We start from the raw sequence: 26551 nt of genomic DNA on the forward strand, positions 1-26551 counted from the left end.
GAACTATATAGTCCATGGAATTCTCCAGGCCAGAATACTGGAGTGGGTAGCCTTTCCCTTCTCCAGGGGATCGTCCCAACCCAGGGATCAAACCCAGGTGCAGATTCTTTACCAGCTGAGCTACCAGGAAAGCCCAAGAATACTGGAGTGGGTAGCCTATCCCTTCTCCAGAGGATCTTCCTGACCCAGGAATTGAACTGGGGTCTCCTGCAGTGCAGGCGGATTCTTTACCAGCTGAGCTATCAGGGAAGCCCTATCACACATACATGCAGAGCCCTTGATGTGCCCAAGTGATGTGTTATCCTTTCTGGTCTCCTGATTCAGTTATTTTTGATTAAAAAAAAATCAAACATTCCTAACAAATCAACATTTGAAGACTGTGAAAGAAAAGGAAATACAAATGGTTAAAAAAAAATAGAAGGAAAAGATTAAAAAGGAAAATAAATAGATGATTTGTGTCAATTAAATGATGGTAGACCTTGTTTGGGCTTTCTTTGGGTAGTCATCCATTCACTCCCTCAACAAATATTTATTTTGTACTTTATATTTTTATGGGCTCTTCTGCATGATGGGTAATGCTATCTAGATGAGGAGACACAAAATAGTAAATGTGAAAAAAGTCCAACTAAAATCAAGAAAGTTTTACAGAAAAGGTGATATTTCAGCTGGGACAGAGGTATGCATTTAACTAGTGGAGAAGAGGGAGGTATTCCAGACAGAATTTCTCACACAGTAAACTTCAATTAAGTCTATGTTCTATGTTGCTAAAAGTGTATGTGTGGAGAAGGTGGAAGGAGGTGGGGACCTATGGCAGGATATGAAGCTGAAAGACCAGCATGTGATGAGAAACAATACGGAGGACTTTGACCTTTATTCTACAAGTAATCAGAGTTATGAAGGAGGTCTAAGCCTTTTTACTGAGACCATTCATGGAGTTTGCATGAATATAAGGACAACTGGGAATAGCTTAGACAGATATAACAACAGATAAAGAAATCATTATAAAGTTGAATGAAAATTAAACCTTGAATATAGACTAAGTCTTAGGTACAATAATAATGTTTATCATTAAAAGGCATGAAAGTACTTCATGTGCTCTAACTAAAAAAATTAAAGTTGAGTTTACACATACTTTTCAATTCCAACTAAAAATTTATGGTCCAGGAAAACTGGCAATTACTATAAAACCATTATTACACAACAATTATTATACAACACATTTGTACATATGTGAAAGTCTTTCTCAAAACAGTGAAATAAAACTCAATTGGAGTTGATGCAAAGAAAATTATTATTATGGTAATAAATCTATTTGTGGAATCTGGGTCCTAAAATGTGAACTAAATACAAGCCAGAAGGTAAAACATGGCTGAATAAGGCCAAACAAAAATCACCACAAATGGAAAAAGAACTGGCCTTTTCTATCTAAAGAGTGAAGTGGTCAAGAAAGAAATTTACAATGAAGGAATATAAATTAGGACCTAAGAGATGATTCAGTCTCTTCTACATTTTCATTCCCCCCCTTTTCTGCTGATAGTTCTCTCACCATTCCTATAAGGATTATAGATATCCATTCCAGTAGTTTCCCTTTAACTTAACTTTAGTTATGGAACTCTGCAAAATCCCAGCATATAAAACAAATAAAAATATAAATCTCATCCTGAAAGAAGTCAGAGAGGGGGGATTCTGGGGTACCCTAACTTGGTTTCCACATGAGCCTTCACCATCCCTCTGAGACAGCTCCCCGAAAAGCCTTAATTTTTCAGTAAAATATGAAACACATTGGTCCTTGTCCAAACCTCTCCATTTACAAATGAGGAAACTGAAGCCTAGAGAGTTGCCTAAGAAAAAAATGTTTCCTAGTACTCCTGCTAAAACTAGAATGCTTTCTCTTCTTCATAATCTCTAAATTTCTGGGTTGAAAATGATTTCTTATTCTAGAAGTTCACATCATCCCTCTATATCAAATTCCCATTAAAAATTCACATAGGTTCAGTTCAGTTCAGTTCAGTCATTAAGTCATGTCCAACTCTTTGCGACCCCATGAATCACACCACGCCAGGCCTCCCTGTCCACCACCAACTCCCGGAGTTCACTCAAATTCATGTCCATAGAGTCAGTGATGCCATCCAGCCACCTCATTCTCTGTCATCCCCTTCTCCTCCCACCCCCAATCCCTTCCAGAATCAGACTCTTTTCCAGTGAGTCAACTCGTCGCATGAGGTGGCCAAAGTATTGGAGTTTCAGCTTTAGCATCAGTACTTCCAATGAACACCCAGGACTGATCTCCTTTAGAATGGACTGGTTGGATCTCCTTGCAGTTCAAGGGACTCTCAAGAGTCTTCTCCAGCACCACAGTTCAAAAGCATCAATTCTTCGGTGATCAGCTTTCTTCACAGTCCAACTCTCACATCCATACATGACCACTGTAAAAACCATAGCCTTGACTAGACGGCCCTTAGTAACTATCAATTTACTAAGTGTCTACTCGAGACCAAATACTTTGTTAGGGACATGTCATCTATCCTCATTTCACCACCACCAAATCCCCCAGAGGTCAAGAAATTGGGCTCAGAGAGGTATATGAAACTTCCCAAGGTCACAGAGCTAGTATTAATAAGTTGGAATTCTGATCTAACTCCTAAAGCCAAATCTCAGACTCTTGCACTTCTAATTCCAACGTTTCCCAAATCTTTGCCTATCTTTTCACATGCATGCAGGCACTCGTGCTCAGGAGCTCAGTCACTCAGTCGTGTTCAACTCTTCGAGTCCCCATGGAATGTAGCCCACCAGGCTCCTCTGTCCATGGGATTTCCCAGGCAAGAATTTGGGGTTGGGTTGCCATTTCCTACTCCAGGGGATCTTCCCCCACCCAAGAATCAAACCCCCATCTTTTTTATCTTTTGCCTTGGCAGGCAGATTCTTTACCACTATGCCACCTGGGAAGGTCATCTATCTTTTCAAAGGCTCCCAGAAATACAGAACTGTAAGTGATATTGTCATTTCACAAAAGATGTACTTCTTCATCCAGGCTACTCAGGGAAAACCTAGCTCATGCTTCAGCCAAGCACAAAGGCATCATGCCTATCTTAAACCTCCAAACTCAGACTTTAGAACTATAGAGATGCTCACCTTCACTCCCCCCTCCAAATTTTGACAGACTCCTACAACTTCCAGGGTAAGTTGAAAACTCTTAATAAAAGGGCTACAAAAGCAACAACTCTGAGCTGAGCATGAGACAACAGACTGGCATTTTAGATTGAAAAAATATTATATATTATCTGGCAAGATATTAGAAATTTTAACTTAGGGGCTGCTTTGGGACAAAAGATGACTGTCACCGCGAAGTAGGCTCCAGAGCTGGCATTAAATAATTTGAATTTGGCGGGAGGTCAAAGGAATTTTAGGGCATCCTCTGCAAGTAGGAGTTGAAGTGACTGTGATGGTCAGTAACAGAAGGGAGTGTAGAGCCTGCACTGACAATAAGTTATTGGTGACGGAAAGTGAGTTTAAACACACTGGGACTTGGGGCCACCATCTGTAACATGTGAGTCAAAGGTTGGACAAGTCCTCAGCATTATTGTTCTGCAATTTCGGATGAGCTCCGGTGCCTGAAAAGCACAAAGCCCCAATCCTGCCACCCACTCCGACAACCCAACTCTTTGGCCTTACCTTCTGTTGGATGTAGCGAATCGAATACTTCAGGGTAATAGTGGGGCGGGCTCTGAAGCTGGTTGACCAGGGCAGGCTGCTAGTGGCCCTCAGTGACGGCGATACGGGGCTGGCGGCCCCAGGAGACAGGAAAGCTAGGAGAAGGAGCAGGAGGGAGCGGCGCCCCATGGCTCAGGACCGTGGCTGCAGAGCGGGTAGGAGGGAGACAGGCAGATGCACGCAGCCCCGCCCAGCCCGCAGCTCCGCCCCCAAGACAGGCCCCTCCTTCCCGGGGGAAACCCAATGCCACCCCGCCCCTCAGCAAAGCCTCTCAAATTCAAATTGCCCAAGGCATTCCGACCCCTGTCCCAGTCCCACAGGGCGCCGCCAGGTTTCATTTCCCTCTTGTACCGTCCCCTCTTTAGAGTTCACCTTTATTCCCTTCCGACTCAAAGTCTGCCTTTATCATCCCAGGGCCCCCATTCTTAACTATATCACCCCCGCTACAAACACTTTCCCCCGACCCTATATCCTCCCCTTTACCGTCACTGCCAAACCCTGCCCTGTCCACCTCTATTTCATCGCCACATCCTTGTCCTTCACAAATTCTACATAATAATAGTGTGTGCATGCGTGCGAACGTGCTAAGCCGCTTGGGTCGTGTCCAACTCTTTGCGACCCTAAAACGGCAGCCCACTCCAGTATTCTTGCCTGGAAAATCCCATGGACCGCGGAGCCTGGTAGGCTACCGTCCATGGGGTCGCAGAGTCGGACACGACCGAGCGAGTTCACTTTCAGACGGTAGCCTGCCAGGCTCCTCGGTCCATGGGATTCTCCAGGCAAGCATTCTAAGAGTGAGTTGCCATGCCCTCTTCAAGGGGAATCTTACCAACCCAAGGATCTAACCCAAGTCTCCCGCATTGTAGGCGGATTCTTTAGCGTCTGAGCCACCAGGGAAGCCCCGGGAAGGGCTGCTGCTGCTGCTGCTAAGTCACTTCAGTCGTGTCCGACTCTGTGTGACCCCACAGACGGCAGCCCACCAGGCTCCCCCGTCCCTGGGATTCTCCAGGCAAGAACACTGGAGTGGGTTGCCATTTCCTTCTCCAATGTGTGAAAGTGAAAAGTGAAAGTGAAGTCGCTCAGTCATGTCTGACTCGTAGCGACCCCATGGACTACAACCTACCAGGCTCCTCCGTCCATGGGATTTTCTAGGCAAGAGTACAGGAGTGGCTTGCCAGGCTACTGCCAACTAAAAACTGGTACTCGCCACCAGCTCTACAAGGATTAAGTCACTCACTAGTCACTCAGCCCTGACAGTCAAAACACCCTGAAAGGAGAAGCTCAGGGTACAGATCTGCTCCTCCTGACTGGCAGCGGCATCTGCCAATCCGAGTTAATGTGTGATATCCTGCCCTTTTCACGAAAATCATACATACTACTAACCTTCCCCACTACCTCTCTGAAGCTGTTTCTCAACGATATGCGAGACGCTGTCTCTAGGGTTATAGCCCTCATTTTGTCCTGCTACAGGTCACTGTAGCACTGGGCTTAGTGGCAGACACTAACTAAATCATGGGTCGTGTATGACTGTTACCCTCAATTACAGCTGAGGAAACTGAGGTGAGGAGAGGTGCCGGGACTTGAACTCAGATAAGAGGCAGTGGAGCACGGCTTCCCAGACCACTAGGTCTGGCTCCTTTGCACCGCCACCTCCATGTCAGCCTAATCACCTCCTTGGGCACTCTGTCGGTTGGTCACCCCTACACATGCGTGAGGCCCACACAGTCCACTTCTCAACGGAGTTCGCCCCGGAATCCCACTAGGTCCCTGTCCCTGCTTCCAAGCTACGCCCCCTTCCGTCTTCCGGCACCCAGCTTCGGACCCCGCCTTCCCCTCTCCCTGGGGGCAGTCCCAGCCCCAGCGGGCGGTCTTCGCGACTCTCCCACCACCAACTTCCGCTTCTCCTTCCAGTCAGCCGGGTGAACCTCGGTCTGAGGGGCGCTCCCACCCACTGCCACCCTTCCCGGGGTCCCTACGCCTAGCTGGCTCAACGCTGCCTCAAAACCAACTGTACAGACTGTACGACTACTCCATCAGTTGGGAAAGGACACTTGCTTAACCCTCTCGGACAAAAATGGTCGTTCCCAAAACCTCACAGGTTGTCGCGCTACATCTCCACCCTCGGCGGCGTCTTCTTCTGATTGGCTCTGAGGCCAGACGGTCGTGGCGTCACTTCCGGCGGAAGGAGGCGCGGGAGATTCGATTGGAAAACCTTCTCTGGCTGGGGGTCCGCGTCGCTGAGCTTCGCCCGGGCAGATTCCTGGGCCTCTGCCTCAGGTGAAGAGGTGCGGGAGGAGATTCTTGGGAAGCAAGGGCCGGAGACTCCCAAGAAGACCCTTAAATTTCGTTCTGAGTGAGCCTCAGAGCAGTCTATGTCGTTTTTTCAGGAGTCAGTCTCTTCTATAAAAGGGCGGTTATGAGGGTAGAAGAGTGAGAAGGTCAGTTCTTTTCATTTTAGATGGTGCTGTTGCAGTCAGAGAGCGTTTGTGTGTGCCATCGACCTGGAAACGGGTAAGTGTCTGGAACCCGAAATAAAGGGAAGAAAAAGGTGCTACAGCAATTTTTGAGGTGCTCGGAGGCTCGTACACAGCTGGCTGCTATGCCCCGTAGTATCTGCTGAAAAGGGATCTTTTCCAAACTGCTTTGATGACTCAGAGGGACAAGTGCTTACTGAGCAGGGTGTTCAAACCAGAAACAAGTTTTCTAGGTACCTTCCTTGCCTCTCACATCAAGCCTTACCAACCTCTTGAATATCTCAATCCATACACTTCTCGCCAGTTTTACTTCGGTTCAGCACAACTGCTTCATAACTATGACTGTAGCCTCCCAGCTGGTTCTTTCAGTTTCCTTACGTTCCAATCCAGTCTCCACGTTGCTAGGCTGATAAAGTACAAATCTGATCAGGGCACTCCCCATTAAAAACCTTTCCCTTGGTCGCTCCTGTTTGCCCTCACGTTTAAGTCTAAACTCCTTAACGTGGTTAACGGGGCCCTTCTTGTCTGGCCTTTGCCTAGTACTCCAGCTTTGTTTTTCCACCTCTCCAGCCCTATGCTCCAACCACATGGAATGTCCTTTTGAGTCCCTCAAATGCACCATTCTCCCTCACCTTCAGACCCCGTCTGAATCCCATCCCACCTAGTTCTTACTCATTCTTTAGGTCTCAATTTATGAAGCTTTCTAAATCAGGAGGCCTTTCATCATCCTGCAAAATTGGGTCACAAAGCACCCAGTAGTTACTTACTCATTCTACAGATAGTTTTTAATTGTCTCCCTCTGTACCAAGAACTTCTAGGTACTAGAATCATAATGGTGAACAAGATGTGAGATTCCTTCCTAATGGAACTTAAACTTTTTATGTGTGGGCTTAAAAAGAATGACGTGGAATCTATTTGAGTAGGTTTGTCTGGAAAGGCCTCTGGGGAGTTGACACTTAAATTGAGACCTAGAAGATGAGAATGATCTAGCCATGCAATAGAAGAAAGGAAGAAAATTCCAGAATGAACAGGTTATGTAAAGCCCTTAAAGCAGGAAAGAACTTAGCATCTTAATGTTCAAGAAACTAAGAAAAGGCCAGTATTGCTGGAATGTGTTCCGAAAGGACAGCTGCATGAGATGATTTTTTTCTGTCTGTAACCTGTCCCCTTCCCCATCTCTGGAACTTTACCTGTCATAAGTGCAATGAACAAACTGTGCTTGATACTCAGTAAGAGTTTGCTGAGTAATGTTTTTAAAATATTTTTCATCAGTATTTCTCCAAACGAGGTTTTTTCTGTTTTTTGCTTATTTGATTTTTTTTTTTAATCTCCTGCTCCCTCTCCCTTTTCCAGAATTTTCATTTTAATGTCAGAAGATCATTTCTCAAGGACTTGTTATGACTGCCTTTAGAAAGAGGAGACAAAGTATGCATCCTTGGAGGGAGACCATTAGACATCTTTAATAAAGCAACTCAAAGTAACTACCCTTTCCACAGCTGAGGAGTCTGTCCTATAATGTATGAAATGGGAAATCTGAGAGCAACAGAATGACAAAGATTTTCTTGCAAAGCAAGAGCAGTTTGAGGAGGAATGAAGAAAGGGAGAGGAGTTAGTCACATCTCCTTTTCTGTATGCCATTAGAAGTGTGGGCCAGTTTTTTAAAAGTGATTTCATCCTTTGGCCACAGTCTTAGACTAAATGAGTCCTCCTGTTATATTTTCTCGTGGTGTAATGTACTTTTCCTGTATAGAATTTTCCACCTATCTCTTACTAGGCTATAGATCTAGTGACCAGGTAGGGACCTTGTCTATTTTGTTCATCACTTATATTATTCCCATCACCTGGTATTTATCAGCTGCACAATAAATAATTGATGAATAAGTAAGTATATTGAACTTGGACTTCCCAGGTGATACTAGTGGTAAAGAATCTGCCTGCCGATGCAGGAAATGCAAGAGTTGCGGGTTCAATCGCCGGGTCTGGAAGATTTATTGAAATAGGAAATGACAACCTGCTATGGTATTCTTGCCTGGAAAGTTCCATGGACAGAAGAGCCTGGTGGGCTACGTCCATGGGGCCACAAAGAGTCAGACGCGACTGAGCACATATTGAACTTATTAAATTGGAATGTGGTTTGTTGACTGTGGTGGAACTGAAAGCAATGTAATGCTGTATCACCATGCTCCCCAATAAAATCAAGAAGAAAGATAAACCGCAGGTAGATGCCGCATATGGAACTGTTCCCAAGTCTGTGATCATGTTTTCCTAACTTTTGTATTTACTCATTCCTCATGCTTCATTCAGTTGTCCATCAAACACAAATTCAATACTTTAAGTCAGACACTAGAGAGAGAGAGACAAAATAAACTAGATGACCAGAATCATAAGGAAATACTATGAAAACAGCAAAGGGAATGACTAATAGTGACTGCCTAAAAGGATCTGATTTCATATTTGTCCACTGCCAATGGATGGAAAGTCTTTTTGCCGTTTGCTGAGTTTACCAAGTGAAATGCAAATAAAATACCTTAATGACCTTTTTCGTTTCAGTTCTCAAATTTACCATTGTTATAGTTTTCTGAACACACTTATTTCTCCACTAGAGGGCATTAAACCCTTAAATAATAACAACCAATTTCTTGCCTTTAAAAAATATAGCAATTAGTGCTTGCACAATTAATTTAGAAATTAATTCCCAAATATTTCTGCTTATATATGTTTTTCATTTACTGGTGACTTGATAGACCAGGCCCCCATCTTCATGAAACTTTCAGACTAATGAGGGTAGAACTAACAGAAACAAGGGAGCAGGTATCATCTGATATATACATTTTCATGATGGCATATATCACAAGTGTGATTAGTACCATAAAGGAATAAAATGGATGATATCATGGAAACCAAGCAGAAGAGAGTATTTATTGAAATGAAAAGGGGCTCTCTACAAGGGTAACATTAAAGATTTAATGACGAGAATGAGAGCCAACTATTTGAAGAACTAAGGGAAAAGCTTTATAGACAAAGAGGAAAGTAAGGACAGAAGCCTGAAAAGAGAAGTTATTTTGTGCATTTAAGGAGCAGAAAGAAGGCTGGCATGACTTGAAGGGTAGTGATTAAAGAGGGGAAGTGGGACAAGGTGAGGTCAGAGAGGTGGTGCTAAATGAGCTAAGGCCTTGCAGGTATTGTGGGGAATTGAGGCTTCATTTCAAACTACAAGATTTTAAGCAGATAAAAGACCACATTTTCAGGAGGGAGTTTTGCCCTGTTTTATCTCCCCTAGCTCATATATGGAATTCTGTTGTGGCTCATGGTAAAGAATCTGCCTGCAATGCAGGAAACACAGGTTCAATCCCTGGGTCAGGAAGATTCCCTGGAGGAGAAAATGGCAATCCACTCCAGTATTCTTGCCTGAAGAATCCCGTGGACAGAGGAGCCTGGTGGTCTGTAGTCCATGCAGTTGCAAAGAGTCAGATATGACTGAACAATTAACACTTCACTTTTCAGCACATAGGTAGCTGTACCACCATAGTAACACTGTACCCAGACGAGATTTTAGAGATGTTCAAAAAAGATGTCTTTACTGACATACATTCCATCATTTGCCACTTGGTAAGAAGGAACTTGGGTTTCCCTGGTGGCTCAGAGGTTAAAGCATCTGCCTCCAATGCGGGAGACCCGGGTTCGATCCCTGGGTCGGGAAGATCCCCTGGAGAAGGAGATGGTAACCCACTCCAGTATTCTTGCCTGGAGAATCCCATGGACGGAGAAGCCTGGTAGGCTACAGTCCACGGGGTCGCAAAGAGTCGGACACGACTGAGCGACTGAATGGATGGATGGAATGGATGGAAGAAGGAACTTAAAGTCAGTAGCACTAATAATAGCAGTGTTCTCTGGCCTGCCTTTCTACTGTGTCACCTCCTCCGTCTTATCCTTAGAGATTGCCATATGGCCTAAGGTGACAGCCAAATCTAGGAATACATATCTGCTTTTGGTAGAACCTAATTAGTCATGTATACCTAAGGGTAAAAAGCAAGGACTTCAACAAGAATTAAGCAGGGTGAAATGTCTTTGTTTTTTCTCCTATGCCTTTTTTAATAACATAAATCAGTGATTTATGTAAATCCATTTTATCTATAATCTTTGTAAGTTTCCATCTTACTGCCTTTGGTGGCAAGATTTTATTTTCACAGAAATATTCTGATTGATAGACAGGATTAGTGTCATTTTAAGATATCCGTTCCAAAATCACACTTATAAATTTGTGATCATCCTTAGGATGAGCTATATATAAAAGAATTTTTTATGATTTTTAAACTAATGACTGGGACTTCCCCCACAGCCCAGTGGTTAAGCCTCTATGCTTCCACTGCAGAGGGCCCAGGTTCAATCCCTGGCCAGGCAACCAAGGTCCCACATACTGCTAGATGCAGCCAGAAAGAAAAAAATAAAAACAATAAAAAATTTTTAAACTAATGACTTCCACTTTATCAAAATTTACTGATGCCGGTCTCAGAACGTTTCACCCATTTTCAGAAATTGAAAGCTTTTGCCATGTGTTTACTAATGAAAATTTATTGATACAGCTTTATCTTGAACATCTACAAAGACGTTTATTTCAGAGCATTTACATTATGCTATGTAAAAACTAATCAGTTTTAAAATTTTTGATAAACCAACATTTGAATTTTTAAAAAGAAAATATAAAAGAGATGAATTTCTATTTTATTGTTTTACTTCCCTGATATGTTTTATACAAGGCTCATAAAGCACTTTGAACTCTCCTTTGATTTTTATTTTTCTATTTGTACACTCTAAAATGTATTTTTTTCCCTCTTCAGGTTGTATAAAAATGTACCCAGCCCAAATACTGAAATCTAATGAAGTGATATTTTCCCACTAAAAAGAACTGTTTCCCACCAGTTCGGGTTTAAACATTCATGTAAGTTCATTTACGTTCTTTCCTGTTAATGGTAGAAACAAGTTCTGTATAGCTCTTCTTATAAAGATGTTGAAAGAAGTTAAATGATACCTTTCTTGAATTACCAGGGTAGAACATTTATTCAAGAACCCAATATTTGCTTAAGCTACTCTGTTTTAAGTATTACTTTCTTAATTATGTAGAAAAAGAAAATTAGTTTTCTAATATACAGACACTTACTACAAAAAACATCTATTGAAGTTTAGGTGATTTTCCTAAGAAATGATTTATTCACATGCAATTAAAGATTTGCCATTCATCCCACGGCTACTTTGTTTTGCAGGCCACCGTAGGAACACATGAATAGAAGAAGAAAATTTCTTCTTGCCTCAGTTCTTGCTCTCCAGAATTCTAGTTTTATATATCCTTCATGTCAAAAGTGCTTTTCTCGGATAATCCTGGTCTCCAAAAGGTAAAAATAAAGCCTGAGAGTGTGAGAAGGAAAATATAAGAATTCAACCAACCACAGAATATACAGTACCATAGTATTCATTGTTGGGGGGAAAAAAAAAATCCATGGATAAGTATACCTCTGCAGTTCAAACCTGTGTTGTTCAAGGGTCAACTGTATAGAGATAGTTTGGGGGAAACTTCCCTGATGGTCCAGTGGTTAAGAATCTGCTTTCCAATGCAGGGGATGCGGGTTTGATCCCTAGTCAGGGAAGTAAGCAATAGCAACCCACTCTAACACTCTTGCCTGGAAAATCCCATGGACGGAGGAGCCTGGTAGGCTGCAGTCCATGGGGTCGCGAAGAGTCAGACATGACTGTGAGACTTCACTTTCACTTTTCACTTTCATGCATTGGAGAAGGAAATGGCAACCTACTCCAGTGTTCTTGCCTGGAGAGTCCCAGGGATGGCAGAGCCTAGTGGGCTGCCGTCTATGGGGTCGCACAGAGTTGGACACGACTGAAGCGACTTAGCAGCAGCACCATCAGCAGCAGGGAAGTAAGATCCCACATGCAGTGGAGCATTACAACTACTGAGCCTCCATGCCCTAGAGGCCGCACACCACTACTGCAAAGAAGCCTGCTTGCTGCAGCTAAGAACTAACTGCCAAATAAATCAATACTTAACTGGACCCTCAGAGTTTGTTTTAAGTTTGGTCCTTCATTGGAGAAGATTACCATATTCATATATGTGTATATGTGAATATGATAATTTCATGTGAAGGAACAAACATACATATACATAAATTACGAGCAAAGAAGGCAACTCATTTTTCCATGTAAGCCATCCACCCAGCTCAAAGTAGTAATTGTTTAGTTGCCAAGTCGTGTCTGATTCTTTGCAACCCTGGATTACAGCACGCCAGGCTTCCCTGTCCTTCGCTATTTCCTGAGTTTGCTCAAATTCATGTCCATTGAGTTGGTGACGCTCTATCTAATTACCTCATCCTCTGCCGCCTTTTTTTCCTTTTGCCTTCAATCTTACTCATCATCAAAATCTTTTCCAACAAGTCATCTCTTCGCATTAGGGGGCCAAAGTATTGGAGCTTCAGCATCAGTCCTTCCATTGAATATTCAGGATTGATTTCCCTTAGGATTGACTGGTTTGATCTTGCAGTCCGAGGGACTCTAAAGAATCTTCTCTAGCACCACAGTTTGAAAGCATCAATTCTTTGGCGTTCAGCCTTCATTATGGTCCAGCTCTCAACATCTGCACATGACTACTGGAAAAACCATAGCTTTGACTATATAGACCTTTGTTGCAAAGTGATGTCTTTGCTTTTTAATATGCTGTCTAGGTTTATCATAGCTTTCCTTCCAAGGAGCAAGTGTCTTTTGATGGCTGCAGTCACCATCCACGATGATTTTGGAGATAAAATAAAATCTGCAACTTTTTCCATTGTTTCCCCATCTATTTGCCATAAAGTGGTGGAACTGGATGCCATGATCTTAGTTTTTCAAATGTTGAGCTTTAAACCAGCTTTTTCACTATCCTATTTTACCTTCATCAAGAAGCCCTTTAGTTCCTCTTTGATTTCTGTCATTAAGGTGCCATCATCTACATATCTGAGGTTGATATTTTTCCTGGCAATCTTGATTCCAGCTTGGGAGTCATCCAGCCTGGCATTTCGCATGATATACTCTACATATAAGTTAAATAAACAGGGTAACAATACACAGCACTGATGTACTCCTTTCCCAACTTGGAACCAGTCAGTTGTTCCAAGTCCAGTTCTAATTGTTGCTGCTTGACCTGCATACAGGTTTCTCAGGAGACAGCTAAGGTGATCTGGTATTCCCATCTCTTTGAGAATTTTCTAGTTTGTCGTGATCCACTTAGTCAAAGGCTTTAGCATAATCATTGAAACTAAGGTAGATGTGTTTTTGGAATTGGCTTGCTTTTTCTGTGATCCAACAGATGTAGGCAATTTGATCTCTGGTTTCTCTGCCTTTTCTAAATCCAGCTTGCACATCTGGAGGTTCTCAGTTCATGTACTGGTGAAGCCTAACTTGAAGGATTTTGAGCATAATTTTTTGTGTGTGTGAATTTCTTTTTTTTTTTTTTATCTTTATTGATCTCTTATTTCTTTTTTTTTTTTTTTAACTTTACAATATCATATTGGTTTTGCCATACATTGACATGAATCCGCCCCAGGTGTGAAATGAGTGCAATTGTATAGTAATTTGAGCATTCTTTGGCATTGCTTTTCTTTGGGATTGGAATGAAAACTGATATTTTCCAGTTCTGTGGCCACTGCTGAGTTTTCCAAATTTGCTGGCATATTCAGTGTAGTACTGCTGTTCCATAACAAGTGATATTTTGGATATAAGAGTGCCTCTAGAAATTAAATCAGGGACTGTGACTTGAATGTGTTGTCTCTACCCTTACTTCTCAAAATATGGTCTGAGGAACAACTGCATTGGCATCACCTGGGAGCTTGTTAGAAATGCAGAATCTTGGGCCTTGTCCCAGACATACTGAAGCAGGATCTTCGTTTCTAACAAGATCCCTAGGTGATTGGTTTGCATACTGAAGTTTGTAAAGCTCTGATCTATATTACTCCATGCTAACATTTATTTCAGTCCATGCATAGCTTATTCCCAAAAGGATTAAAGGAAACTGCATAAATACCTTCATTTTACATATAATATAAAAATATATAATTTAGTATATTCACTATTGCTAATAATGCATTAACGCTGTTAATGTGCTAATCCTAGTCTTTCTTAGACTATCAATGATATTCTCTATTTATAAGATAGTTCTTTCTTAACCATACCATTCTTATAGTTATCCAAGAAAGAACTCCTGGTAAAGAATCCAAAACCTTGGATTTGGTCATAAAAATCACTAACTTTGTCACCTTGGGCAACAATTCACCCCAATTTCGCAGTTTTGTAAATGGGGATAAATGCACTGTTTACCTATCAAAACCAAAATATGTTGAGTTCAGTTCAGTTGCTTAGTCATGTCCGACTATTTGCGACCCCAGGAACCGCAGCACACCAGGCCTCCCTGTCCATCATCAACTCCTAGAGTCCACCCAAACCTATGTTCATTGAGTTGGTGATGTCATCCAACCATCTCATCCTCTGTCATCCCCTTCTCCTGCCCTCAATCTTTCTCAGGATCAGGGTCTTTTCAAATGAGTCCACTCTTTGCTTCAGGTGGCCAAAGTACAGGAGTTTCAGCTTCAACATCAGTCCTTCCAATGAACACCCAGGACTGATCTCCTTTAGGATGGACTGGTAGGATCTCCTTGTAGTCCAAGAGACTCTCAGAAGTCTTCTCCAACACCACAGTTCAAAAGCATCAATTCTTCGGTGATCAGCTTTCTTCACATTCCAACTCTCACATCCATACATGACCACGGGAAAAACCATAGCCTTGACTAGACAAACCATGTTGACAAAGTAATGTCTCTGCTTTTTAATATGCTGTCTAGGTTGGTCATAACTTTCCTTCCAAGGAGTGAGCATCTTTTAATTTCATGGCTGCAGTCACCACCAGCAGTGATTCTGGAGTCCAAAAAAATAAAGTCAGCCACTGTTTCCAGTATTTCCCCATCTATCTGCCATGAAGTGATGGGACCGGATGCCATGATCTTACCTTTCTGAATGTTGAGCTTTAAGCCAACTTTTTGAATCTCCTCTTTCACTTTCATCAAGAGGCTCTTTAGTTCTTCTCTTTCTGCCATAAGGGTGGTGTCATCTGCATATCTGAGGTTATTGATTTCTCCCAGCAATCTGGATTCCAGCTTGTGCTTCATCCAGCCCAGTGTTTCTCATGATATACTCTGCATATAAGTTAAATAAGCAGGGTGACAGTATACAGCCTTAACGTACTCCTTTTCCTATTTGGAACCAGTCTGTTGTTCCATGTCCAGTTCTAACTGTTGCTTCATGACCTGCATACAGGTTTCTCAAGAGGCAGGTCAGGTGGTCAGGTATTCCCATCTCTTTGAGAATTTTCCACAGTTTATTGTGATCCACACAAAGGCTTTGGCATTGTCAATAAAGCAGAAATAGATGTTTTTCTGGAACTCTCTTGCTTTTACGATGATCCAGCGGATGTTGGCAATTTGATCTCTGGTTCCTCTACCTTTTCTAAAACCAGCTTGAATTTCTGGAAGTTCACGGTTCACCTATTGCTGAAGCCTGGCTTGGAGAATTTTGAGCATTACTTGACTAGCGTATGAGATGAGTGCAATTGTGCGGTAGTTTGAGCATTCTTTGGCATTGCTCTTTGGGATTGGAATGAAACTGACCTTTTCCAGTCCTGTAGCCACTGCTGAGTTTTCCAAATTTGCTGGCATATTGAGTGCAGTACTTTCACAACATCATCTTTCAGCATTTGAAATAGCTCAACTGGAATTCTATCACCTTTACTAGTTTTGTTTGTAGTGATACTTCCTAAGGCCCACTTGACTTCACATCCCAGGATGTCTGGCTCTAGCTGACTGATCACACCATCGTGATTTTCTGGATGGTAAAGATCTTTTCTGTACAGTTCTTCTGTGTATTCTTGCCACCTCTTCTTAATATCTTCTGCTTCTGTTAAGTCCATGCCATTTCTGTCCTTTACTGAGCCCATCGTTGCATGAAATGTTGCCTTGGTATCTCTAACTTACTTGAAGAGATCTCTAGTCTTTCCCATTCTGTTGTTTTCCTCTATTTCTTTGCATTGATCACTGAGGAAGGCTTTCTTATCTCTCCTTGTATTCTTTGGAACTCTGCGTTCAGATGCTTATATCTTTCCTTTTCTCCTTTGCTTTTCACCTCTCTTCTTTTCACAGCTATTTGTAAGGCCTCCTCAGACAGCCATTTTGGTTTTTTGCATTCTTTTTCTTGGGGATGGTCTAGATTCCTGTCTCCTATACAATGTCACAAACCTCTGTTCATAGTTCATCAGGCACTCTGTCTATCAGATCTAGTCCCTTAAATCTATTTCTCACTTCCACTGTATAATCATAAGGGATTTGATTTAGATCATACCTGAATGGTCTAGTGGTTTTCCCCAGTTTCTTCAATTTAAGTCTGAATTGGCAATAAGGAGTTCATGTTCTGAGCCACAGTCAGCTTCAGTTCTAATTTTTGCTGACTGTATAGAGCTTCTCCATCTTTGGCTGCAAAGAATATAATCAATCTGATTTCGGTGTTGGCCATCTGGTGATGTCCATGTGTAGAGTCTTCTCTTGTGTTGTTGGAAGAGGGTGTTTGCTATGACCAGTGCGTTCTCTTGGCAAAACTCTATTAGCCTTTGTCCTGCTTCATTCTGTGCTCCAAGGCCAAATTTGCCTGTTACTCCAGGTGTTTCTTGACTTCCTACTTTTGCATTCCAGTCCCCTATAATTGAAAGGACATCTTTTTTGGGTGTTAGTTCTAAAAGGTATTGTAGGTCTTCATAGAACCATTCAACTTCAGCTTCTTCAGTGTTACTGGTCGGGGCATAGCCTTGGATTACCATGATATTGAATGGTTTTCCTTGGAAATGAACAGAGATCATTCTGTTGTTTTGAGATTGCATCCAAGTACTGCATTTTGGACTCTTCTGTTAACTATAATGGCTACTCCATTTCTTCTAAGGGATTCCTGCCCACAGTAGTAGATATAATGGTCATCTAGGTTAAATTCACACATTCCAGTCCACCTTAGTTCACTGATTCCTAGAATGTCGATGTTTACCTTTGCCATCGCCTGTTTGACCACTTCCAATTTGCCTTGATTCATGGACCTAACATTCCAGCTTCCTATGCAATATTGCTCTTTACAGCATCGAACCTTGCTTCTATCACCAGTCCCATCCACAACTGGGTATTGTTTTTGCTTTGGCTCCATCCCTTCATTCTTTCTGGAGTTATTTCTCCACTGATCTCCAGTAGCATATTGGGCACCTACCGACCTGGGGAGTTCATCTTTCAGTGTCCTATCTTTTTGCCTTTTCATACTGTTCATGGGGTTCTCAAGGCACGAATACTGAAGTGGTTTGCCATTCCCTTCTCCAGTGGACGACATTCTGTCAGACCTCTCCACCATGACCAGTCCGTCTTGGGTGGCCCCACATGGCATGGCTTAGTTTCACTGAGTTAGACAAGGCTGTGGTCCGTGTGATCAGACTGGCTAGTTGTCTGTGATTGTGGTTTCAGTCTGTCTGCCCTCTGATGCCATCTTTCAGCACCTACCGTCTTACTTGGTTTTCTCTATCTTGGACGTGAAAACGTTTGTATATTGTGAAACACTGATGCATATTAATTCTAAGTTTTGCTCAGAATTTTGCAGTAGACTTGAATGCATTATTAATCCGTAATTTTTGAGGAAGTTCTAATATATGTTTAAAACATTTAAAACACTAATTCATTTCACTCGAGCTTGGTACTAATGAGGTTTTAGCACTCTGGTAAGTGGATTGCCTTCACTTTATTCTATGACCAGAATACAACAGACTCCAGCCAATTTGGTTAAGATTATATGAATGGATTGTCACAACTCCATTATCATTGTGGATAAAAAAATAATTAGCACAGATGAAATGAGGGCGAATCAGTAACTTATATGAAGGATTCACCTTTGTTCAAAATAGTCACATTGTGAGTCATGGAATTTAGGCTCCCCCTAGTGGCTGTCTGGAAGCAATCAAATTTATACAACTATGTTTTAACATTTTCTGTTTGCACTTTTCCACTTTTTTTAAGCCAAATCATTAGTGACATGAAGAAAAAACATTCTAGGATTAACCATTACCACAGATGTTTTTAAGGGGTCAGTTTGCTAAACTAAGAATGTTAAAGATGGATAGCAGAATTCCAAAATAGTGCAAACAACTAGAAAAGAGGGAAACATAAGCAGAAGTGGCAGTAAACCAATATTTAATTATGAGAGAGAAGCAGACTAAACACATTAATTTAACACGATCTGTACTAGACTCTTTAACTTTCTTTTCTTATACCTTGCCTCATTTTATCCTTCTTCAATCCTGGATTTCACAGATGAGTAGGTTTAAGTTTAAAGATCTTACTATGTATTCTGAGGCCAGAAAGCTAGTACATTACAGTAGTGTTATACTTGACATACAGTATTTTTTTTATAAGAAAGCCTTTGACCATAATCGCAACACAAGTTAAACAAGATGTTTTGTACCTAGTTTCTGTAATCTAATAAATTCTCAACATATTTCAATGAATTTTTTAAAAGTTCAGTTATCCATATCATAGTGAGAAAAATATGACTAGGAACTTTATAAATATTTAAAGATTACTCATTGTTCTTTTAACAGAAGATAGACATTAAATTTTAGGTCTTCTCTTGGTGTGGCATTTACTTCACTATATTTAGTTTGCCCCCACCAGTAAAAGTAACTTATAAATAGAGAAAATTCAAAAGAGGTTGATCTGAAATCATTTTAGAACGTAAGTTGTACATTTTGTAGTACAAAAAATATTTTTAATTTTTACTTTGCCAGATTTATTTTATATCACAAAAAAAGTTAGTGAACATCTCTTTTTTCCCTGTACTTTTCCAGGTCTAATTGTCCAAAATGTGGCTCTACTGGTGAAGCTGAAAACGCCATTTACAGATACAAGCTTTCCTTAAAAGTTGCAGAATCGAACAAATTATTTGGCATTACTGTATTTGGAAGCTGCTTAGATGCATTTTTTGGTCTCACAGCCACTGACTTGCACAGGTAAGAATATTTAAAGCATTCTGTTTCCTAGCCACAGACATCAAGTTTGATAATAACGTGTTTGTAAAATAATATGCATTTAGTGAAAAAATGATCATTCGACCTCAAATCATCAGTTCATTTAAAAAGATGGGAAAGAAAGAGAAAGACGTTTATTTCCTGAGTACATATTGTGATGATGTTAAACCATGCTCCTTTTATTCAGACCAACTAAACTGTAATTAGAGTATTAAATTAAAAAACTTTAATCCAAGTTATAGAAATATAGATGAAGAAAGTAAAATCATTTCAAACTGAAGGATTATTCAAATCAAGTGGCTAAGGTCTCTTGAGGTGGAAGAAGCTATTTTAAGGAATATTTACATATCAGAAGTTGAAATTTTGTCATTTATTTCATTTGCATTGCAACTTCATCTGCATAATTGGACCTGTTAAGATGTTGTCCTGACAATGCAAGTGTATAGAGAGAGAGAGAGAAAATCTCTGTCCATCTCTTTGTAGCTGTGAGCAAACTGATTTGAAGAAAGGAAAAGCCAAGGACCACAGCCAGGACTGCTAACAATGAGGAAAGACTTCCCTCTGCATTGAGGAGAAGGGCTAAAGATCCCAGAACTTCTCCCACTGCCACTTTTAGAATAAATTGCTAGGCCTGGTTACTAGGCAGGCATCTACTTTATTCACACTTGATCAACTGCTTTTGTCTTTCTAGGCTATAGGAATCTAGAGGGAACACAGCACCTAGCTGTTAAAGTCACATTTCCTTTTTCTATATTTAACTCAAAAGTTTCATGCTTTCCCATTTTTTATTTTCTTTTCAATTAAGGTACATTCAGGATCCCAATGAAATTCCAGAAACTCTGGACAGTGATACAACTCAAAACCTATTAACTAAAGCAGTGGAAACTTGCTTTGTTGGACAAAACTTTGTTTTTGGAGTGACGGTAATTGAGACTAATTTTGTTCTTAGTATTATGCTAATATTTCCATTGTAATGAAACTATTTTAATTTTCTAAGTAGTTTTTAGGAGTCATAAATGTGAGGGTCTGTAGAAACCCTATAAACTACATAAAAATAGGCTGTAGGTGATCCTTTAAAACATCATGTATATGACAAGTTCCTCTTTCAAAAGCTAGAATAGCCCTGTTGAAAGGCTCTCAGAGGTTTAGAAATCTAAATTTATTATAAATTCACAAGTGTTAGGTATTTTGTTTTGATATTTGGTATTTACTGTACTCTCTAAATTCAGTTTAGATTCTCTAGCAAAACTTTAATCAACTCTTTTATCTACAAAAAGGAGGAGGGAAGTAACATGAGTACTGATAACTCTTAGAACAGGTTAGGAAGGATCCATTCCGTTCCGTCGCTCAGTCGTGTCCGACTCTTTGCGACCCCGTGGACTGTAGCCTACCAGGCTTCTCTGTCCATGGGATTCTCCAGGCAAGAGTACTGGAGTGGGTTGCCATTTCCTTCTCCAGGGATCTTCCCAACCCAGGGATCGAACCTGGGTCTCCCACATTGGAGGCAGATGCTTTAACCTCTGAGTCACCAGGGAAGCCCTAGGAAGGATGGTCTTAAATATAAAAGTGACTGTAGAAAAAGTAAAGAATGTGCTGACTCTTAAGGAATAATCATTTTCTGTCTCTTGTATGCTAACAGGAGCAAATGAATATTTTGCCTATATTGCAATCAGGGTTTTAAAATAGGGAACAGAGCTCTTCGCAACTGAACAGTGAGAAAACCCAAAGGGAAGTTGAAAGTAGGAGCTACAGAGGTTTTCTTTGTTAAAATCTTAGATGCCTCTTTTTCTCCTTTTTTTTTTAATAATATAAGAGCATTCCTTTAAACATTCAAAGTTTTTGGAAGCTAGTGAGAAATGTAATAGTAACTACCATTTGTTGAGCAACTACTATTTGCTAAGCACCACAGTTTTTTGTGTGTTATTGCTGATACAATAATCCTGCCTTTTTATCCTTATTTTATAAATGAAAAAACTGAGGCTTTTAATAACTTATCCAAAGTCCTCACATTAGGAAATGTTCGGAACAGAATTTGAAGACAAGTCTCTTTACTCCAAAGTTTACTTCCCCATAATTACAATTCCCTATCTAACCCTATCATGCTAGAGGAATTGAAATTATGGGGGTGGAAGTTATAGCTACATCTGTTTTAACCTTATAAATCCCTGTTTCCTGTTTAAGTCAAAGGAAGAAAAATTTATTCTCATTTAAATTCATTTACTTCTTTCACAGAATTTTGAAAACCAGCATGGAAAAGGTTCAGGTTCCAGTAACTTCTCAGACCAGTGCTCAGACCACAAGAGAGTAGTTAAAGCACTTGTAGCTTGCCAGATCATTCCACCAGACCCAAATGTTGTAGGCTTCACTGTCATTGACTATTTCCGTCGGCTTTTGCAGCTTTCTGCTGTCAGGAAACTTCGCTGTGGTTCCCAGACACCTAACAGCCACTTACTTGCTTTAGAAAGTTCAAATAGCGATCTCAGCAGCTTATGTGGCCCTGACAGCAGTTCTTATTGTTTTGAGCCCCATGGCAAAGATTATTTTCCAGGATTCTGGCAGCTATCACTGGAACTTACTTCTGTTGTTTCACAACTAACAGATGATGATTTTTCAGCTTCGGAACAAAGCAAGGCCATTGGTACTCTTCACCAGAACAGAAAGTGCATCTCCTCTGCAGAGGCCTCTGGTTCCAATAGCTGCCTTGATACCATTCAGGGTTCATGGAGCCTTGTTTCACATATGGACCAAAAGAGTTCAACACAAAAGTTAGATGAAGAACTTGGCCTACAGGCTAATCAGCCAAGTGAAGTTCATAGCAATCATCATGAAATTGGAGTTCCTGGCTCTAATTTAATCCCTACGAAAATACAGGAGCCATTTGAACCAAGGAATACAAAATCCTTCCACAGTGCAGTGGAAGTTAAAAATATATATTCTCAGCATGAGATAACATGTCACCAGAATCAGGAGATAGATACCCCCGCTAGCTTTCAGCAGAGATGTATGTGTTATCCATCTTCATCACTCAGACTTGACGAAATAGCCAGTGGTTCCCAGGACTATGACCTCGAGATCTGGGATGACCTGCCACTCTCTGAAAGCCTAAACAAATTTCTGGCAGCTATCGAAAGTGAAATCGCTATAAACCAGACAGATGCCAGTAGCAGGAAATGTCGTCTAGATAATGACATCGGTAAACTACATGTGGACCATAGCAGGTTTTCATTGACTCCACAAAGGACCCCTGGAGCCTTGCATACACCACCTATAGCCTTAAGGTCACCACCAGCAACAGTCAAAGCAAACTCCAGCAGAGATAACTTTCTTTCCAACCATGAAGCAAATCCAAGTCCTAGCATTCATAAGGAAGCACAGCCAGAGAACACAACAGAGGCGCTCTCTTTTAGTGGTAATAAAAGAGACATTTCTGAACATTCTCTACCAAATGTTCATCTGTCAACTCTGTTTCCATCTTCAAAAGGCTCAGGCACAACAGTTGCTCTTAAGTCTACGAGAATTCTACCACATGAGACTGAAATTTCATGTAAGCACAATATTTCAGAGGCTGACTATTCTTGTCTGAGCAGCAAATATTATAATGAATGTGGAGAAAAATCATTTTCAGAAATTAGTGAAAAGTTGAAAACTCTGCATTCTAGGAGGTTTAATGTTGTTTCCAACTTTCCCAGCTTAGAAAATAAGCAATACTGTAGGCGGCCAAAGAATCAGGGCAACAGTTTGACAATTTGCAGGAAACTCACATATCCTTTAGAAGCTCTTCACAGTACTACAAATAGAAGTATGAATACATTGAGAGAAATGCTTTATGAACACACTGGTAATAACCTAACACAGAACTGTTCTACTGGTCATGAAGGCAATTACAATGCTTCTGTGGATCTCTTTGATGATAGTCCTAAAGAGATGGACATTGTAACAGAAATGACCAAAAGGTCACAGGATATTTTATTACAGTGGGGAAAGTCTTTGGCAGAAAGTCATCATACAGAATCTGATTTTTCACTGAGATCACTTTCTGAAAACTCCAGCCAGTCATCACAAAAATTATCCTTGCAAAACACATCTGCCTCTCTTTATCCAAGAACCTGTCCCTCTCCACCTCATTTTCAGTCAGATTCAGAATATGATTTTGAATATAGCCAAGACTTTGTTCCATGTTCACAGTCAACTCCAGTTACTGGATTCCATCAAAGTAGGATTCATGGGATGAAAGGAGCTTTCCAAAAATTACCTGCCTTTTATTTGGACCTTGATGCCAACTATAAAAAAACAAGGATTTCTTCTGCAAATGATGCACAGCAAGCCACCCCTAACTATTCAAAAAATATAAAGACACCCGGCCAGAAATCCAGAAGCCCTACTGTATCTGGTATTACACCACCAGAGGTCTCCAACAGCCATCCTGTCACTGAATGCCTTGAAACTGATGCTGACGAATGGGTCCCTCCTACCACACAAAAAGTATTTCCTCCAGAAATGCTTCGATTCCGGGCCATGGGTCTAAAGAAATGCCATGCTGCTTATAATTCTCCTGACCAAAATGAGTTACCAAGAAAAAAACTGAAATATGTCAAGCAAAGAATTGGTAAATGCTTAGTTAAGAAGGAGTTAAATTTAAAGAATATGCTTACAGCAGCAGTTATAAAACAGAAAACTCCTGACTGTAACAATATAAGATCAGACTGGATTTTTAAAGAGTCAGTTTTGGGACGTGGTTCTTGTACGGAAGTCAAATGTTGCCTTCCATTTTCAGAAAATTGGTCACCTTCAGCACCTGAAACTAAAAGTGCTTGGTCTCCTGAATTGTTCTCACAAAATGTCACCTAAACCCAATTTCTGAGCTTTAAAAGGTACATCTCTTTGGAAACTCCAGTGTCATGGAAAGCATTCTTAGCATTTTGAAAACTTGAAGCAAATAGAAAAGAGGTGCTATTATGCCTATAAACGAGGGGAAGCCATTGTTTTTCCCAACGTTTTATCCAGAATGCTCTGATTTCAGATAATTTGGCACTTTATCTTGTATTGTTGATTGTACTTAAGTAATATTGTTAATTTTCCTTGTTAAAAGTATTTGTTAAAATCACACGTACATGCAGAAATAAAGTTTTTGCAGACCAAAACTTAGTCTTTCTTAGTTCAATTTAGATCAGAAAATGCCTGCCAACTACTGTTGGGTTTGTGATACAAAGCTACAAGATCACTGATCTAAAAGATTTAGTCTACTAGGTAAGACAGAAATATAATAGACAATTTCAATACAATACAATAAACACAGTGATGGAACTTTTTAATGGATATTACATTTATGTTGCTCTGGGAGCATGGTAGATAATCAGTTAACCCAGTAGCATCTGTGGCCTTTGAATCAGAAGAAGGGTCAATAAAGACTGAATTAAATGTGAAACTGTCACTATTTTATTTAGTCTGTATTTGTTGAATCCTTCAGAGGAGCCTTCTAGGCTATAATGTCCATGGGATTACAAAGTCACACACAACTGAGCAACTTCATTTTACTACATGCCAGGCACTGTGCTAGGTGCTAGGAACTCAAAAATGAAAGTCAAGGCCCTTTACCTCAAGAAACTCATGGTCTAGAAGAATAAACAAGCAATTAGTATCAGTGAGTTCTATGGTAGGAAGATAATCTCAAAGGACTAATAACGAGCAAAAATGAGGAATAGTTTCTAGACATTCAAGTCCTTAGCATCACGTCACCTGTGCCCTGTTTTCTCTAGTGGCTGAGGGGGGCTGCTCTTCATTGTGGTGCACAGGCTGCTCATTGCAGTGGCTTCTCTCGTTGCAGAGCATAGGCTGTAGATGCACAGGCTTCAGTAGTTGCAGCACTCAAGTTCAGGAGTTGTGGCACATGAGCTTAGTTGCTCCATGGTATTCGAAATCTTCACAGACCAGGGATCAAAACCTCGTCCTCTGCACTAGCAGGCGAATTCTTATACCCTGTACCACCAGGGAAGTCCATGCACCTCGTAAACATTTTTTATGTGTCTCCGGTCAGCTGCCTTTGCCATCCCGCACAGCAGCTACTCCAAATCTTCACTCTTCATGCTACCGACCAACCTACTCTCCTTGCCTTTGTACTTCATGGAGATCACCTGGTATTCCCTTACCTTCTCACACCCATGCTTTGCAACTTGTCTGTATCTCCTCACCCACAACTTTTATCCTGTGATCTCAGAAAATAATGAACACTGCCTCCTGTCTTTCTGTTTGGGCTGTTGCCATTATACCCATCTTCAATATTATCTAATGTTTAGCCCATATTTAAGCTTTTTTACATGTCCCTACATCGCCTTGTAATTGTTGATGTTTAACCAGGATTTAATTAAAGTGACTTCATGGTTTTCGGTTATGTCTCGTCTCATTTTCTAGAACATAATTAGATTTAGGGTTTTGATGGAGATATTTCATAGGTTTATGTTGTGCCTTTCATATTACATTAGGAGACAATGTCAAGTGGTCCCACTATTAGTGATGTCAGATAATAAGATTGCTTGCTTACGATGTTGCCCACCAGATCTCTATTGTTCAGATATTTTTTTTTAAGAGTAAAAAGTCAGGGGACTTCCCTGGTGGTCCAGTGGTTAAGAATCTGCCTTCCAGTGGAGGGAACGCAAGTTTGACCCCTGATCAAGGAACTAAACTCCCACATGCCATGGGGCACCTAAGCCCATGCACTCTGTGAAGACTCAGCACAGCCAAAAGAAAAAAAGTAGAGTCAGTATTAGCGAATTCTCTGGAAGTCCAATGGTTAGGATTCTGCACTTTCACTCTGAAGACCTGAGGTTCAGTCCCTGGTTGGGGAACTAAGATCCCACAAGTCACACAGCATGGCCAAAAAAAAAAAAAGTTGTCTACCAGTGGTGTTAAATGAATCTTTTTCCCAGTCTCCATCAGTATTTACTCAAGAATTTTTATTTTCTCAATGATACACAGTCAGTTTCACTCATTATTCTTTTTGATGATCCATGTAATAGTTGCTCCCGCATTTCTACTATTGTTTATAGCTAGTCTTGACTAAAAAAAATTGTCACTGTCAAATTTCATGTCACTCACTGTTCAACCTACTGAAATTTGTTCTTTCTCCCCTCCTCCAGTGGCTATGGTGTTCAGTTCAGTTCAGTCACTCAGTTGTGTCCAACTCTTTGCAACCCCATGAATCAGCACGCCAGGCCTCCCTGTCCATCACCAACTCCCAGAGTTC

General features: G+C 40.9%; 2 protein-coding genes across 3 annotated transcripts in view; one reads left to right on the top strand and one right to left on the bottom strand.

The window, feature by feature from the left end:
* The window catches only part of PRCP (prolylcarboxypeptidase), a 91760-nt gene extending 85916 nt beyond the window's left edge, over positions 1 to 5844 (bottom strand). Inside the window, exons 1-2 of the mRNA XM_055416093.2 lie at positions 5808 to 5844; positions 3673 to 3855 (exon numbers count right to left, since the gene is read on the bottom strand). Coding sequence (XP_055272068.2) covers positions 3673 to 3840 — 168 coding nt within the window. The 5' untranslated portion in view covers positions 3841 to 3855; positions 5808 to 5844. The remainder of the gene's footprint in view (positions 1 to 3672; positions 3856 to 5807) is intronic.
* DDIAS (DNA damage induced apoptosis suppressor) lies at positions 5829 to 25672 on the top strand. Of its 2 annotated transcripts, XM_088832108.1 has the most exons (7): positions 5829 to 5988; positions 6170 to 6222; positions 11024 to 11124; positions 11447 to 11575; positions 19132 to 19293; positions 20117 to 20234; positions 21544 to 25672. In XM_088832108.1, the coding sequence occupies exons 4-7, from the start codon at positions 11463 to 11465 to the stop codon at positions 24157 to 24159; spliced, it is 3009 nt and encodes a 1002-aa protein (XP_088688234.1). In that variant the 5' UTR covers positions 5829 to 5988; positions 6170 to 6222; positions 11024 to 11124; positions 11447 to 11462; the 3' UTR covers positions 24160 to 25672. The 2 variants fall into 2 exon arrangements, with proteins under 2 accessions (XP_088688234.1, XP_088688233.1); XM_088832107.1 differs by having other exon boundaries at positions 5829 to 6222.
* Positions 25673 to 26551: the final 879 nt, after the last annotated feature.

Source organism: Moschus berezovskii, chromosome 25, assembly GCF_049115385.1.
Source record: "Moschus berezovskii isolate FMDL1 chromosome 25, NW_MosBer_1.0, whole genome shotgun sequence".
Taxonomy (NCBI): domain Eukaryota; kingdom Metazoa; phylum Chordata; class Mammalia; order Artiodactyla; family Moschidae; genus Moschus; species Moschus berezovskii.

What these genes read in the sequence shown, in the direction of transcription:
- DDIAS (XM_088832107.1), top strand. Translation starts at nt 11,463, where the DNA reads ATGAATAGAAGAAGAAAATTTCTTCTTGCCTCAGTTCTTGCTCTCCAG. An exon ending in ACAGCCACTGACTTGCACAG is followed by an intron (nt 19,294 to 20,116) that starts GTAAGAATATTT and finishes TTTTCAATTAAG; the next exon opens with GTACATTCAGGATCCCAATG. An exon ending in ACTTTGTTTTTGGAGTGACG is followed by an intron (nt 20,235 to 21,543) that starts GTAATTGAGACT and finishes CTTCTTTCACAG; the next exon opens with AATTTTGAAAACCAGCATGG.